At 43.5% G+C, this 16,634-nt stretch overlaps 1 protein-coding gene across 1 annotated transcript in view; it reads left to right on the top strand.

Annotated features, from left to right (window-relative positions):
* The window catches only part of fam189a2 (family with sequence similarity 189 member A2), a 32,153-nt gene extending 22,195 nt beyond the window's left edge, over positions 1-9,958 (top strand). Inside the window, exons 5-11 of the mRNA XM_071914263.2 lie at positions 1,139-1,246; positions 1,873-2,006; positions 2,506-2,644; positions 3,477-3,549; positions 5,787-5,951; positions 6,102-6,439; positions 9,149-9,958. Of these exons, the coding sequence (XP_071770364.1) occupies positions 1,139-1,246; positions 1,873-2,006; positions 2,506-2,644; positions 3,477-3,549; positions 5,787-5,951; positions 6,102-6,439; positions 9,149-9,511 (1,320 nt within the window). The 3' untranslated portion in view covers positions 9,512-9,958. The remainder of the gene's footprint in view (positions 1-1,138; positions 1,247-1,872; positions 2,007-2,505; positions 2,645-3,476; positions 3,550-5,786; positions 5,952-6,101; positions 6,440-9,148) is intronic.
* The last annotated feature ends 6,676 nt before the right edge of the window (positions 9,959-16,634 follow it).

Here is a 16,634-nt window from a genome sequence, read left to right as displayed (position 1 = left end):
TGCTAGTTTCAGATGTTTCTATGGTTGCAGTTCTGAACTAATTTTTTTGGCAGAAGCTTGTAAATTTCCGAGTACAAAACAACGGCAGAGAGAGGTAGAGGGTTTTTGACTGACAGCAGAAGCCCTCTAGTGGCTGGTGTATGCCTCTTACTCAGCCTTTTGAGCTCTCTGTAGTTTAGTCTTTTAAAATTACTAGTTCAGTGCCCGTTCTTCCCGCTGCTGCACAGAGCGCTGTTCGCTTGTTTATTCAAAGTGTATTAACAGAGACAGAGATTCCTTGCTTTATAGTATGATTTGAATGGAGCATGTCAATATTTAAAAAAAAATGTAAATGGCCAAATTACAAAATCTGATGTTGATCCCCATGAACAAATATCCAAATATTCAGTTTTTATGATCCATCTCTAAGCCATACCACTTTTTCTTTGCTAATACCAGTACATAACTTTGACCAATTATACACCAATAATAATACAGACTATGTTTTATCACAGCTGTTGATAATCCATTTGTATGGATGCACTCGGTTAGGGATTAGTGTTGTCACAATGCCTACATTTAGACTAATGTACCAATATTAGCTTTAGTGTTATGGTTTCAGTTGTAAATCACACCACATCAAAAAAGTACAAAAAAAAAAGTAATGAAATAAACAAAGGACACAAAGATACTTATTTTTTCATAACTTTCATTGCTGAAGGGAGGGAAATTAAACTACAAAAAGCGTTGAGCAGTGTCCAATATCAGATTAAGTGTTTTTAGGCTTTAGATCAATTCCAGTGCTCAGTAGTGGATCAGTGCATCTCTGTTTGCAATGCACCTCCACCTTTTTCTCACACATCTCGAGTTTGAACGCAGGCACCGTAAAATCTGTGTTGAACCCTTGCCATCGTTTTGTGTGGCAGCAGCTGGTCAAAAATGGTTTCAGTGCTGTCCTCCTTAAAGAGTAACTAAACCCCACCCAAATCTGTGGTGAAGCCTGGCATCTAATGGTGAAAAGTAGGGTACTGCACTGGCAATCTGCTATTGGCTGGTCTTTGTGCCAGGTGATGTTTTTTTGTATACATTTGGGCAGTGGATACAATTGCCCTCTCTCCTCCATACTAACTCATCTGATTGTGTCTCTTTGGTCTCCCAGAAAGTTTTGTTTGCGCTGTGCGCTCTGAATGCTCTGACCACAGCGGTGTGCCTCATGGCTGCTGCCCTGCGATACCTCCAGATCTTCACAACAAGACCTCCATGCATGGTACGATACCTCCGTGACACCAGAACCTCCAGACCAGGCAGTTGTGTTGCATTACTGATGTAGGCCCTTGTCTGTTTTATTGATCTTGGGAGAGGGAGATGTGTGGAGAGGTGTCATCTCAAGAGCCCGAGTTGCCCCAGTGGACTCGACTGATTGATTGATTGATTTGAGCTTGGGTCCAGGGAGAAACTACATCTCTCATTTGAGCTCTTGGCTGAAGAAAATGTAGGATTCTTGGATTCAGAGGAAATGGATTCAGATTTAAAACCTGAAAGCCAAAAGGGCAAAGCCACACATGCCATGTGAAGTGATAGTGAAAATGAGAGAAGATCAATGACCATGTTATTGAAATAATATTCCTGTGCAATAATTTATTTTGCCATTAGTCTGTCAGTGGGTGCACTCGGTTAAGGGCCAACCTGCCTACTCTGTATTAGTGGTGAAAACCAGCCAACAACCAAAACAGAAACCCACAATCTGACCAAAAGCACTCTGCAATTCAGTGGTCAAATGTATTCCCAGAAACATGTCTGTGTACATTTCCTTTTCTTTACTTGTTAAGATACGTATTCCCAGACATTACTGATTGTTGATTTATGATGGAACTCATCACTGTTCTGTGATAGGATGAGCCCAGGGCCACGGTGGAGGAAGGGGAGGAGCCTACTCAGGCCCCGGACCCAGATGAGTTTGTGGCTCCAGCCCCTCCCCCCTCCTACTTCTCCACCTTCTACTCATACACGCCGCGTCTGGCTCGCCGGTAACACCACACACACTCGCACTGACATGGCAATCATTTCATCTCATTCATGTTTTTATACATTTGCTTTTGTAGTTACCATCATCCCATCATTGCAATCAGCTTTCTCGCGTGTGCCCTCATATAGTACATTAAAATAATGAGAAATAAAGTTGATATTGGTTGTTTTCTGGTGTATTGACTCAGGAAAGAAAAAAAAATAGCTTTACATTCGTGCACATAGTGAGAAAATACCAAAGCTATACTTCTGCATATTGATGAATCCGGTCCACGCGCTTTTCTCCTCTACTCATCTTTCAGAATTAAAAGCACTCTGTGCTGCAGCTACAATGACACACTGATGCCATGCTGACAGCAACAAAACATGAGAATGGAATGGAATTTGAGGGTTACTCAAGTATTTTTTTAACAGGGTTGATGGTAACTGGGCAGTGGGAGTGTTATATGATACAACAACTTGGACTCATTAGTTGTGTGTTGTCTGGCTTTTGTGTTTCAGGATGTTCGGGGACAGCGTGATCCCCCTACCTCATATCTATGGGGCTCGGATTAAAGGGGTAGAAGTCTTCTGCCCCTTAGATCCCCCTCCTCCATACGAGGCTGTCGCTGGAAGCTCCACCGACACTACAGTCACTCAGGTACACACTAGCTTAGCGTCCTTACAGTCATCATTACCCTTTCTAGACTAGCATTAGAATCGTTAGCATCAAGATTACTAATTTAGAATTCCAACCCATTTTAATCATGCAGATCTGTCACACAGTAGCTTTAAAAGGACATTTAGTAATCTATTACTTTTATCAACTTTTGTCAGTGACCAGTAGGAATTACAACAACATGGATGGGTCTCTGGCACAGCTTATGGTGACCTGAAATTGACATAAAGTCACATTTCAACAAGACAAGTAAGCTAGCTAATTAAATCAGAGATCCAACAGCAATGTCTAGTGAACCCTCCATAGATATATTATGGTCATTTTGTACTATTGTCGCCACTTTGAGCACTGTTAGCATTGTTAGCATATGTAAGTCAATGGACTGGTTGAACCTTCTCTGACTACCTTTGCTTTCAGTAGCTGTGTGGAGAATAATAGAAATATTTCTATGTCTTCTGTATTTTGCCCAATATATGCTGTAGGGCTGCACCCTCGTGCTTTAGTTGAATAGGATATTTTTCGCCTGTTAATAACTTTTTATTACATTTTTATTGTTATTAGTGCAATAATATTTGCATTGGTCATCAGTAAATACTGGATCTAAATAGATAATTTAACATTATTTATATGAGTACAATAAAGTGGGAAGGGAAGGCTTTTTTTTTTTAGAGATTCGTTGATTCAGTTATTACTGTTTAATCATCAAAATTGTCAAGGAAATCTTACGACTTAATCAACTAAACATTTCTGTAGTTGGAGGAGTTAATTCTATGATAAGTTTGTGTTACAATACCAGTGTGTCCTCTTTTTTCAGGAGACAGAGATTGCCATGACAGAGCTGACTGTAAACGAGACTCCCAGCCCTGAGGCAGGAACCTCTGTCCAAGGTAGGACACACATTCACACACAGACAGTGAGTGCTAGGAATTAAAGACTATTTTAAAGTCAATTAAAAACTGGCTTCTGTGATTGTCAGTCTGTACATATGTTCTTCCATCTATAAATTTGATAATTTTAAAAGGCTAATGCCCACTTGTACATCTACACAGTTACATTTGCAAGGATTCTATCAAACCAATAGCAGTCTGTATTTACTATGTTGAAAGCTTTGTCAAGAAATATTCTTTTTTCAGGTGTGTAAATAGGGAAATAGTGCCCTGTTAAAGGCCCAATTAGTAATTAGTAATATTTTTTCCTTTGGCTAAGTGTCCTAGGGAGGTGGAGCTTGTTCAGTTGAGGCCACACAGGAAGCCAGCCCCTCCCCCAGCTTCTGAACTAGGCCCCTCGTGTGACAGTGCCAGTTAGCTGGCCACTGGCTCAGGGAGGTTGGGCCGAGCGACCAGCGAGCTGGGTTCTATTCCCAATATTTCCTCATCCTGGAGCAGGATGAAAGCCTGAACAGATATCTCTGCCCTCTGAGGTTCAAGATGCTGACTCTCCCAAGGGTAAGGTAGACCCTCAACAAGGTTGGTTGGTTTGCGACCATCGACCTAAAGGTACCTATTTCCAGATTCCCATCTGGGAGGGGCACAGGCGGTTTCGAAGGTTCGCACTTGAGCGTAGAATCTTTGAGTTTTGCATCTTCTCCTTTGGGATTTCCCTGGATCCTTGCACCTTTACCAGGTGCATGGATGCAGCACTGGCCCCCCTGCAGTTGCAAGGAGTCAGAATACTGAATTATCTGGATGGCTGGCTGCTTTGTGCCCAGATAGAGGAACATTGCCACCAGCAGATGTCCTAGTGCTATCACATTAAGCATCTAGAGAAGAGTCAGTTGGAGCCTACCCAGGTGACCCAGTTCCTGGGCACATGGCTAAATTCCTGGTCTGCAACAATGACCCTGACATCAGAGAGTCAGGAGTCTTTCAGATCCTGCCTTAATAACTTTCAGCTAGGGAAACAGGTCAAGTGGAGGCGGAGTCTTTTCCTCCTTGGCCTAATGGCTGCATCAGTGCAGGTGGTTCCGCTGGTGCTCTTGCATATGCACTCTTGCATAAGAGAAGGTCCTGGAGCCTCCAAAGCAGGCTGGAGTGGTTGTCACTCAAAACAGCCTCCTGCTGGCCATCACATCTGCCAAGAGGTTAGAGGAACTGCATGCTTTGTCAGTACATGGGAGCCTCTGCAAGTTCCTTCTGGACAGGGCGGGGTTTGTTCTGTGTCCTAACCTGTCCTATCCCCCTATGCCGCTCTCTGAGCTTCACGTGAACCAGATAGTTGAACTTTGCCTGTTCCAGGTTTGGAAAGGGTGCAGGCAAAGGTGGTCACCGTTGTGTCCAGGTAGGGCCCTGAAGCTGTACATTGAAAGTACAAGGGGGCTGGGCAGGAAGTCAGACCAGCTCTTTGTCTGCTTCAAGGCGGATTGCATTGGCCAGCCTGTATCAAGACTTTCCCACTGGATTATAGCTTACACCGAAGTGGGGGAGCCAACGCAGTCCCTTCAGTATTTATGCGGTCCTACCAGCTAAACATTGGCCGGCACCTCCTTTGGAGAGGCTGTCCTGGACATGCATCATCAGAGGTGATGACCACATTACTGTTCCTGTATGACTGGTGAGCCAGTTGAGACAAGGACATTTCCTTCACCCTCTTTATTTGGTCACCTCAGCTTCTTGCGGGGTGTCTTGAGTGGCCCCTTCACCCCTGGGAGCTGGCCCTAGGGCCCCGCCAGACCCGCAGGTATGTCTTGCACCTAGGCCTACAGCAACATGGCACAACATGGCACAACATCTGGTGGCCAGTCAAGCCCAGGGGTCTGTAAATATATTTGTACACTTGTTTGCCACTGGTGTTGTACATAATTCACAGGTTTTTGAGTGGTTTGGGACTGCACCATCTCCTCATCATCTTAAATAATCCCATAACACAAACTGTTCTATGAAGAGGTGATCTCAATATGATAGAGAATGGAGGGTTGCATTGTAACCATGGTTCTCTGAGTGAAGACATTACCTCTTCAGCTCGAGGCCGCTCAGAGACACGCTCCATCAGATTTGGTCGTGGATTTTTCCTTTAACAACCCTGTCAGCCTCAGTCAGTCTCATTTGCTTGTCAGACACTGACATTCATTTTATGTGTGTGTGTGTGTGTGTCTGTCTCTATTTGCTATCTCTGTGTCTTGTCTTAGACATAAGTCCCCAATTGGTATTGGCAGTGCCAGTCTCAGTGCCCCAGCCCCAGTCCCAGTCCCAGCCCCTTTGGCAGCAGCACACTCCAGCATTGAGACCCTGGAGGAGACCAAGGATCCACCGCTCCAACAGTGACCCTGTACTGCTGGACCTCGCTGCTAAAGGTTGGCTTGTGTCTTCATGTAAATCTTAGGAAATTGGTACGGGAATATGAGATCACATTGGTGAGAATTGTAAGAAAAACACATAAAACACCATCCCAGTCCACGTAATGTAAACTAATAATCCCCTTTCCCTCTCCTTTCTCCTCCTAGTGCTGAGCAACGATGCTCCCCTTGCTCCTTCCCCTCAGACCACTGATTCTTCCACCCAGACCTCCCAGCCCACATTGGCTGCTCAGATCCAGGGCCAGGTCACCCTCCGGCGGGGGAACAATGGCAGTAGGGCCCGCCGCCGGCCCCGGCCTTCCTCCATGGTAGACTACCAGAGCTACCAGCACACCCAGCAACTGGTCAGGAGAATACTGGAGCAGCCGGCCGCCCAGGGCCTGGCCCCTGAGGTTCAGGAGCTGGTGGACAGTATACGAAATGTCCTACAGTCAGATCAGGAGCATATGGAGGAAGCAGTCCGCTGTGCCAGCTACATAGAACAGGTAGGAGTTCAGATAGAGACACGGGGAGGTATGATGCATAGTCTACAAATAATCTGGAATCTCAGAAGCTTATTTCAAAGTCTAGTTTTACAAGCTAGCAGTCACTTCACATTTGAAGAAGTTGAACTACAGCAAGGCTGCCCACAAGAGAATATACTAGGTTTGGTAACTAAAGTTACATAATTACAAAGAGGCCTTTGTAAAAAAAAAATATCAGGTTTACATCTGCAATGTATACAATACAAAAACTTAACATAGCAAAACATACCATTAATCACATAAGCAGTGAGTTTACTACAGTGAAGAGGCTGGATAGAGTGTAGTGTAGTGAAATGGTAAGGTCAAACGAGGTTGAATCAAGGCATGATAGGCAATGATGAAAAATGTACCGACTATAGAGTAGATGATCTGATTAGATTATGGAGCACCTTGCTGTCTAAATTTGCATATTTAAGGGGAAAAACAGATTTTCTTGAAACTACTGTAACTTAATGCTTTAAGATACAAAGTTCGTATTACAGTTTTTCTCGATCGCTTACACACTATAAAGGCCCTGACACACCAGGCCGACGGTCGGCCGTCGGCCAACGTCGGGCCGTCGGTAAGCGTCAGTGTCCCTAGTTTTTGCGGTGTGTCCCGCACCATCGGCACTAGTCGGACCCTTTCGGCAGCTTTTCGGCCGATTGAGCATGTTGAATCGGCGTCGGAGCCCGTCGGTGAGAGAGATCACTCTGACTGGTAGTTCGTGTTTTGCCTCTGGATGATTGGACTGATAAATTCCTTCAACATGTGGAACTGAACAGGAAAGAGCCGAGCGGAGGTTTCATTTATCTCCAGCTCTCGACACAGGTTCGGGAAAGCCCCTTGAGCCTGTCGCTGGAGTAACGTTATTCATGATTTCACCCATTTAGTGCGGTTTCTCCTTATTTTTCGCCTCCGCCTCTTCCTTTCTTCTTCCACAACCAAAAGACCAAGGGCTGACGCCAGCCAGAAACGCCAGTGCCATTTGCAACTTCTTATCAGACATATGGTTATATCCCCTCACGCAGGCGCAGAACGTACGTGCTAGTTGGCCGTCGGCTGTAGTCTTTGCGGTGTGTTCAAGTGCAACTTTTTGGACCAGACGCAGGCGACGTGATGCGACGCAACAGTCGGCCTTCGTCGCCGCTGGTTCTTTGACGTCGGTTTGGTGTGTCAGGGCCTTAACTGGGCCTATTAACTAAACATCCCAAACCATGACGCCATCTACCAAAAGACAGACCCATTTCCCAAAACTATAAACACTATTCCCCTGTTTCCACACATGATTCAGATTTGTTGAACTTTTTGTGAAAAACTCTACACACAAATCCCTTCATATATCACTGGCTGCACCATGTGCTCATTTAGAAAGCACTGGCATTCAATATCTTTAACTCAAGTCATCACAGCTCGAACCCAATTAACACACAATTCCCCAGGTGCAAACACTAAGAGTCAAAATTGTTCACACACCAATCAGAACCTCAGGATAGATAGATAAAAGGGCTATGGGTCAGTTCACTTGTTTTGTGATGTGATGTTGATGAGAATCTCTGGCCTGACCCAGACCAGAGACGGGATGCTGAGGCAGAATAAATGTGATTTCTTTCTTTATGTACAAACTGTTTTTTTTTTTCATTGGTTTATATTGGTAAATACATGGAAATTATTTTACTGTATTCTACGTTCTTTATCAGTTGCATATTTTTACAGTTCATTTACTTTTTCACTCAATTTCAGTTTATTTTACTACAGTACATTGAGGAATTAAAAATTTTGAAAATGTATACATTATATCTTTATATTGTGTTCATCATGTAAAGAGGTTGTTCTGGGGGAAAACCATAAGCGCCATTATTCATTGCAGTAACAGGTTTTTACGGTAGTGTTTTGAATTGATCTCACCCGTGTGTAATGGCTATTTTGTAGTGTACGTGTATTTGATGGCTTTTGTGCGATGTCTGAAGGCAAAGTTTGGTTTAGATGTAAGATTACATGGTTTTGAGTGGAGAGTTTGGTTTTGACATGGAAGTTTGAAGTTTGTGAAGATGAGTGTGCAGTTATGCATTTGTGTTTAGAGTTTTGGGAAATGGAGCATAATTTCAAGAAATGTGTCTTGGCAATCAAAAAAACCTGTAATACCGCCCATGTGTTATGTGAAGACAAGTATGTTGATGTAGAAATATTTGCTAATTAATGCATGAATTAGCTTACTTAATGACCTCATTAAGTCATTAGATATGTTTTATAGCTATATATACAGTACATAAGCAGCTCAAGTGCCTTTTGTTTTCACCATGCAATGACAGCATTCTTTGTACTACGTGTTCACTCTTAGATTAATACAGAACAGGGTTAGTAGTACAATATGCATCCTATCTGCTCTACTAAACACAACTGAACTTCATGTCCCTTAACAATTAATTCCTGGTGTCCTTTTTCTTATTCTGCCCATTTATAGTTTCACAGTCTTCATTAGCTATGTTCAATAGGCTGGTTTGCGAGCTTTGTTTCTTTGTTTTGTTTTTTAACTTGGTATTATATTCATTTACAGGTAGCATTAAAATCTCTTAAACTCTTAAATTTGGCTTTCTGAAATCTGCAGATACTCTGATACAAGCCATTCATCATTTAGACTAGTTCCAACAGCCTTCCCATTAAGGCCTTGACACTGCTGCTTCCTTTCAGGTGTTTACTGAAACGGAGATGGGCCAGTGTTTTCCAGCCAGTCGGCCTCTTGTCTCCCGGCGTCGACCTCCCCAGCAGCAGCCGGGCGGCTCCTCCCAGACTCTTCCTCTGCCCCCCAGGAGGAGGCCTGGTCTGCTCCACCTGAGGAGCTGCGGTGACCTCAGCTCCTTCACCTGGGCAGCAATACAGCCTCTGGAGCACCAAGGAACTACTACGAAGCTGGGGTCAAGGGTGGGCTCTAGGGCGGGGTCGAGGGTGGGGTCTAGGACGGGGTCGAGGGTGGGGTCTAGGGCGGGGTCACGCCTAGATCATCATGAGCGCCCCCACAGTCTGATAGGGGTCTTCAGAGAGACGGTGCTTTGAGGGAATTCCTCTATCACCATCATCCACCCCACTCCCAGAGACATAATGGTATTGCCTAACAGAAATATGTTGGGCGGCCACAATTGGTAGAAACTGGGACTGCTGTTGCTAAACAGTTAGAGAAAGCTATTAAAAAAGACATTCAGCAACCCATGGACTGCAAATACAATCTGCTGAGGAGGCTTAGCGTGTGTGGCGTGTGCATATGATGTGTGTGTAAGGGTGCAAATTTTTTAAGTTTGTGCCATGCTAATATTGTTTTTGCGATTGTTACTTTTTGAAACAGAAAAATATGGGCACCTTGTATTGAAACATAGTACTCAGCATCCAAAGGTTTTATATGGTTTCTAAAAGTTTATTATAATTTTAATCTTGTAATAAATCTGTATTTGCTTCAGTCAACTCCTGTTGCTATACATGCATAATGGTGTGATGGCAATCCTTTTACATGTATGTTGATATTATTAAAATGTCAGAGGTATTGGCTTAACCATATTCAGGTCACAGATAAAGCTTGTGTTGTCTTCTTTCATAAGAGTTCTTCCTTTGTAAGCCACGTCTAAATTAATGGGTCTGGATGGCACTGAATGGTCTCCATTGACTGTGGAGGCAGCTGTGTTGCACTGAAAACACACCTACCCTATTAGGGAGTTATGTGGTTTACTCCACCAAATACAGTGTGCCTTGCTTTCATCACTGTGACCTGTGAATATTACCCAGTTTCAGTTCCTTGTCCAGTAGTAGGAGTAATAATAATAATAATCATAATAATAATAACGATAATATTAATATTACAGTTTGTTACAATTGGTTACAAGCATTTCTCTTCAAAAATCTTCTTTTCATTGCTTTGACACTAAATGCATTCATTGACCACAATTTTCAAAATTCTTGAATTCATTTAATTCACTCAGACTCATCCACCAGCAAAACTGTATGTATAACAATAATAATAATGATAATGACAAACTATATTCATGTAGTGCTTATCTTAAAAACATTACAAAGCGCAATGAACAAAACATGCATATTAGCCAACAACAATAAACGGGAAGAGTTGTACTGCTGGCTTCATTAAAGAGGTATTAAGTAATCTGTGGACCTCTATCAGTGACCAGTAGGAATCACAACAACATCAATAGAACTTCCTTCCTCCTACACAAGTTGCAGGCACAGCCCAGCCCCCACCGCTCTCTGATCACCATGCTAAATGCTGGAAAAATAATTCCAAAGTTAAATTTATCAGTTAAATGCAAGTTTATTAAAATGAGTCATTTATGTAATATTTGGCTCTTACCTGATGCCATACGCAGAAAATCATGACAAAGTAATTATTTCTAAAACCAACTTGAATGCAAGATTCATTATCAACAGTATATGTTGTACATGATATAATGTATATATATTTTATATTCATAGGATGATAAGGCCACAAGGCCAGCTAATTGCAAAGCACATTCACCATGTGTTAATTTGCGATTTATACACAGCAACAGGTACGTAAGACACTATAAACAAGCATACACAGCTTTATTCAGTCTAGATATTTTTATAAATCAGGAGGGGGGGCATCTGTGGGAGGAGAGTGGAGAGAAATCTGTTTGGTAGGTGTATTTTTAGACTCTGGATCTTTCAGTTCCTATCAAAACACCTGAGAACTTGCATGATGGTAGTTTAACCTCAGAAAATATTCACACACCTGTGTTCTAAATTGGAAGTCACAGAAAAGATTTACAAATTGTGTAAATCAATGGCAGCTGCAAACTTGTAATATATTATTGGCTTACATTTATTTATTTAATACAATTTTCTAGTACAAGTACAACTCAGTGATTATAACTTCTGGAATCTGTCTCTCAGATGCATAACAGATTTGGTTAGGCAAAAGTTGTCAGGCTACTAGACCATACAGGTGTGTGAGTATTCTATCATGGAAGGTATCAGGTGTTAAAATAAGATAAGATACTGAATGATTACTTTTGTGGAGAGCCATAGACAGATTATGGATAACTCGGTGTTACTAAACCTGATAATACACTATACATCTCATTCCAAACTCATGAGCATTAATATGGAGTTGGTGCCCCCTTTGCTGCTATAACAGCCTCCAATCTTCTGGAAAGGCTTTCCACCATGGATGTATTAGCTTTCCACTAGATGTCGGAACATTGCTGCAGGGATTTACACCCATTCAGCCACAAGAGCTTAGTGAGGTCAGGCACTGGTTTTGGGCCAATAGGTCTGGCTCACAGTCAGTGTTCCAATTCATCCCAAAAGTGTTGGATGGGGTTGAAGTCTGGTCTGTGCAGGCCAGTCAAGTTCTTCCATGCCAATCTCGACAAACCATTTCTGTATGGAACTCCTGTTGCCACAAATTTAGAAGCACACAATCGTCTAGAATGTCATTGTATGCTGTAGCGTTAAGATTTCCCTTCACTGAAACTAAGGGCCCTGAACCATGAAAAACAGCCCCAGACCATTATTCCTCCTCCACCAAATGTGACAGTTGGTGCTATACATTCGGTCAGGTAGCGTTCTCTTGGCAAACCCAGATTTGTCCATCAGACAGATGGTGCCAGATGGTGAAGCGTGATTCATCACTCCAGAGAACGCGTTTCCATTGCTCCAGAGTCCAATGGCGGCGAGCTTTACGCCACTGCAGCCGGCGCTTGGCATTGTGATGTTGGGCTTGTGTGCGGCTGCTAGGCCATGGAAACCCATTTCATGAAGCTCCTGACAAACAGTTCTTGGGCTGACGTGGACTTGGTAGTGAGTGCGGTCCTGTTCTGTGAGCTTGTGTGATCTACCACTTTGCGCCTGAGCTGTTGTTGCTCCCAGACATTCCACTTCACAATAACAGCACTTACAGTTGACTGGGGCAGCTCTAGCAGGGCAGAAATTTGACCAACTGACTTGCTGGAAAGGTGGCATCCTATGACAGTGCCACATTGAAAGTCACTGAGCTCTTCAGCACGGCCCATTCTACTGTCAATGTTTATTTATGGAGATTGCATGGCTGTGTGCTTGATTTTATATACCTGTCAGCAATGGGCGTGGCTGAAATAGCCAAATCCACTAATTAGAAGGGGTGTCCGCATACTTATGGCCATGTAGTGTATGATGAGGAAAATCCAGACATGGAAGCAAAATAGAGATGATGATTGTTGCTTCAGGATAGTTTTCAGGGGGCACAAGTTCTTAATTAGGCTTAAAATTGTTATTCTCAGTGAAATATAAAGACATGTTTGAAGGAACTCTGTGTTGAGCAATACAGTATTTTCTTAACTTAAACATTGGGGAAAAGATCTTTAGCTTTTATATACTTGCCATTGGAATCATACATGTCTCACTCTTGTCTGTCTTGAGTGGCATTGCACAAATTTACCCACATTTTTGGCAGAGGGAATTGTGAGACTCAGACAGTTACAACACAGATAACACAGTTATTAGTTCCGAAGGACTGCTGGGAAACACTATGCTCATCATAACCAGATGGGTAGTCTTTAGGACAGGAGAAGAATAGATTCCAGCAACACTTGCAGGACTGGGAACAAATGTTTATTATAAACGTTTGTTCCCAGTTTATTATAAACGTTTGTTCCCAGTACTGCAAGTGTTGCTGGAATCTATTCTTCTCCAGTGTTACCTGCCCATTCCATGCACCTTGTCAGTAGGTGAAATTGCGCCAGAATTCCCTTCTGCCTAGTCTTTAGGACAGGACAGAACACAAATGGTTGATGGCCTGATTCTTTTGGCTGGTTTTGTGGTGATGTGCACACGTCATGCACAGCTTGCCGTGAATCTCACGTCAAGTCAAGATTGTCATTTCATAGAGCACTTTCAAGAAAACATGGGCCACAAAAAAAGATAAAAACAAGGATAAGTATGACAGAACAAGTACAACACAAACTCCTAGAGCCAGAGCTTGTGTGTGAATGTCGGGACCTTATTTCTCCAAATGTGTCTCTGTAGCATGTTGGAGTGCTATTGATTTTTAACACCTGTTTCCATAACACTAATGTGTATGTTTACTGTATAAAGCTGCACCAGGAAACTTTGTACTTTGGTGGCCCTAAGGGGAAGTGAGAATTAAGTGTTTGAATTTTTTTTTCTTCATTACCCAGAAATCCTGTGCAGTGAGGTCTAAAGGAACTAAATGTCCTCGTCTTGGGGTGTGTCTAATTTCTCCAAAAAATGCCTCCTCCTTTCTTCCCGCACCTCGTCCTTTCCTCTGTGACCCGGAAACTGATTTCTGCTCGGGCATTTTGGAGACTGTCCAAATAGCGTAGGAGACAAAAGAAGCTGCTTAAAATCCTCAGATGAAGCAGCTTCGACCAAGGATCCACAAGAGTATACTCTTCCAGGAACTATTTACATGTACCTCCATGTTCAGGCCCAGACCGAGACATTGTGGACACCAAATCAATTTAAAGAGACTTATGAAATGGCATGAATAAGCCCTGCTATTGGCTGTACTATTCATTGAGCATGATAGGGCCACTTCATCAGTAATCACCGAAGCCGACGGTTATAGGAAGTGTTTTGTCCCATTTCTGCTCACTTCTCCTCATTTGCTTATCAACTCCTCCTTTCCTCCAACTTACTTCCTGATAGGAAGCGAGTGGTAGTGAGGGAGGAGAGGAAATGATCCATAGTGAGGACAAACGGGACGCACCCTTATTGTCTGGTGGGGGTGGAGGCGGGAGCTTCAGCCATCCTTGGTGAGTCTAGCTTTCTCTGGACGGAGCGCTCACTCACTGCTGTTTAGGAAACGCTTTTGGATTTCAGTCTTAAGTTTGGATTTGTCACTTCCTGTGAGGAGAAGATGTCCCACCAGTGACCATACTGACACCAGAATTTAACTTGGGCAAATAGGGAGAATCCATAGCGCCTTGATTAGTGGGGATGTGAGGAAATCTTGGATGTACAGCTTTAAGTGGTACTTTTGAAAGGTATAAGGGGAGTTTATTAGTGGGCACACACACACAACTAGAATCGCGCTAGCAACCACCTAGTACAACCTAGCAACCACCTAGTACAACCTAGCAACCACCTAGAAGCGCCCTAGCAACCACCTAGTACACCTTAGCAACCACCTAGAACACCCTAGCAACCACCTAGAAGCGCCCTAGCAACCACCTAGTACACCCTAGCAACCACCTAGTACTCCCTACGGCAAGCCCAAGCTAGCAACCACCTATTACACCCTAGCAACCACCAAGAAACACCCTAGCAACCACCTAGAACTGCCTAGCAACCAAGTTGAAACACCCTAGCAACCACCTAGTACACCCCAGCAACCACCTAGAACACCCTAGCAACCACCTTGAACACCCTAGCAACCACCAAGGAACACCCTAGCAACCACCTAGAAGCGCCTTAGCAACCACCTAGTACACCCTAGCACACGCCTAGTACACCCTAGCAACCACCTAGAAACACCCTAGCAACTACCTATTACACCCTAGGAACCATCTAGAACACCCTAGCAACCACCTAGAAACACCCTAGCAACCACCTAGTACCACCATAGCAACTACCTAGTACACCTTAGCAACCACCTACAACTACAAAAAAAAAAAAAAAATGTATATATATATATTTTTTTATTTTTTATTTAGTCCAAATAATTTAGTCCAAAAAATTCACTTAAACCAGAGACATAGTCGCTAGTGATGGATTGATTAATGGTTCATTCTTTGCTTTGGTTCAGTTCTTTGCAGGTTCAGAATTATTTGCTTCGTATTAATTTGACCAGTCTTGATAAATACCTTGTGTAGCCTACACAGGAGTAATTTCACCCGCACTTGTTTCTGCGCTGCGCCTCAAGTTGCACCATGTTAACGGGTAACTTCGGTATTTTTCAACCTGGACCCTATTTTCCCAACTTTTTGTGTCTAAGTGACTAAAGGGGACAACAATTTTTGAAATTGGTCCAGTATTGAGCGAGATCGCGTCAGCCGGCAGCCGCGAAATGGGCTGCAATGTAATCCGACGGGGCAAATGTGCACCATCAGTGTACGTCCACTAAAAGTGCTTGTTTTTGCCACTGACAGGCTCAGATTGTTATTATAAGTGTCTGACAACATTATGGAAAGGACCCTACAGAGAAAGGAAACATTTTTCTTTACCTTTCGCTTGATCCGGTCTGTATGTAACCAAGTCTCACGAGAGTTGAGTTGTTGCAGGAAGTCAACTGTGGAAACGTGAGTGAGAGTTGGAGAGAGGAGTGCCGGGAGGAATTTGTTGTGTTGGAGTACAGAAATCATAGCTTAGTGTTATCTAAAAGATTTTCTAAGTCATGGCTGAATATTTAGCTGATTTCGACAATGTGGATGAGGCCTTTGAATTCGATGGCCGCCCGTATTTGTTTGAGCCAGAGTATACGGATGAAGAGCTCCTACAAATTGCAGAGCGGACGAGGAGAGAGAGAGAGGGGCAACAGGCAGAGGAGGGTGAACCAGCTGTTGCAAGGCCGCGAAGCTCGGGAGACTGGTGGTGTTCCTGTGGGTGCTGTGACCCTATGCCCACAGAAGAAGAATGCCTATGTTGTAAAGAGTGGGACCTGTTGCTGCCCGATATTGGTGGTCTTGATGTGTCCAGGATGATACCTCGGACACTACACAACACTGTGTCACCACGTCTGAGGATTTCCCCCCTCTGATAAACAGGGCTGTGCTGGAGACATTCTTTCATGTGCCCAAAATAAACTGGAAGAGGCGGCCAAGACCACAGGGACCAAATGGGCAACTATCCATTGAGTAAGTATAACTAACATGTTTACATGCATGTAATTTCTTTACCTAGAAATGTCTCTGATTGATGAGTAATTACTGTTGCATAATTTAGTTTGGCTTCATACTTTTCACAAATCAACTTGACCCTTTCCTCTCCTCCAGCCAGTGCAGACTTGTGGCCTACCGTGTGGTGCTGGAGTGGGCGCCCAAAGGAGAGCGCCTTAGTCATGGTAATAGAAGAGTGTTGCCTAGCTGCATCGTCGCTGCCATCAGAAGCAAGTACCCCTCCCCCACCGGCACTTACATTGGGTTCAAGGAGGCAGAGGACATGTTCAGAATTATATGATACAATTCTGTATACACACCTATCCCACGAGTGACTCTTC

The sequence above is a fragment of the Centroberyx gerrardi genome, chromosome 8, assembly GCF_048128805.1.
Source record: "Centroberyx gerrardi isolate f3 chromosome 8, fCenGer3.hap1.cur.20231027, whole genome shotgun sequence".
Classification (NCBI taxonomy): Eukaryota; Metazoa; Chordata; class Actinopteri; order Beryciformes; family Berycidae; genus Centroberyx; species Centroberyx gerrardi.
Note: the sequence above shows the minus strand (reverse complement) of the source record. Positions and strands in the feature narration are given on the sequence as shown.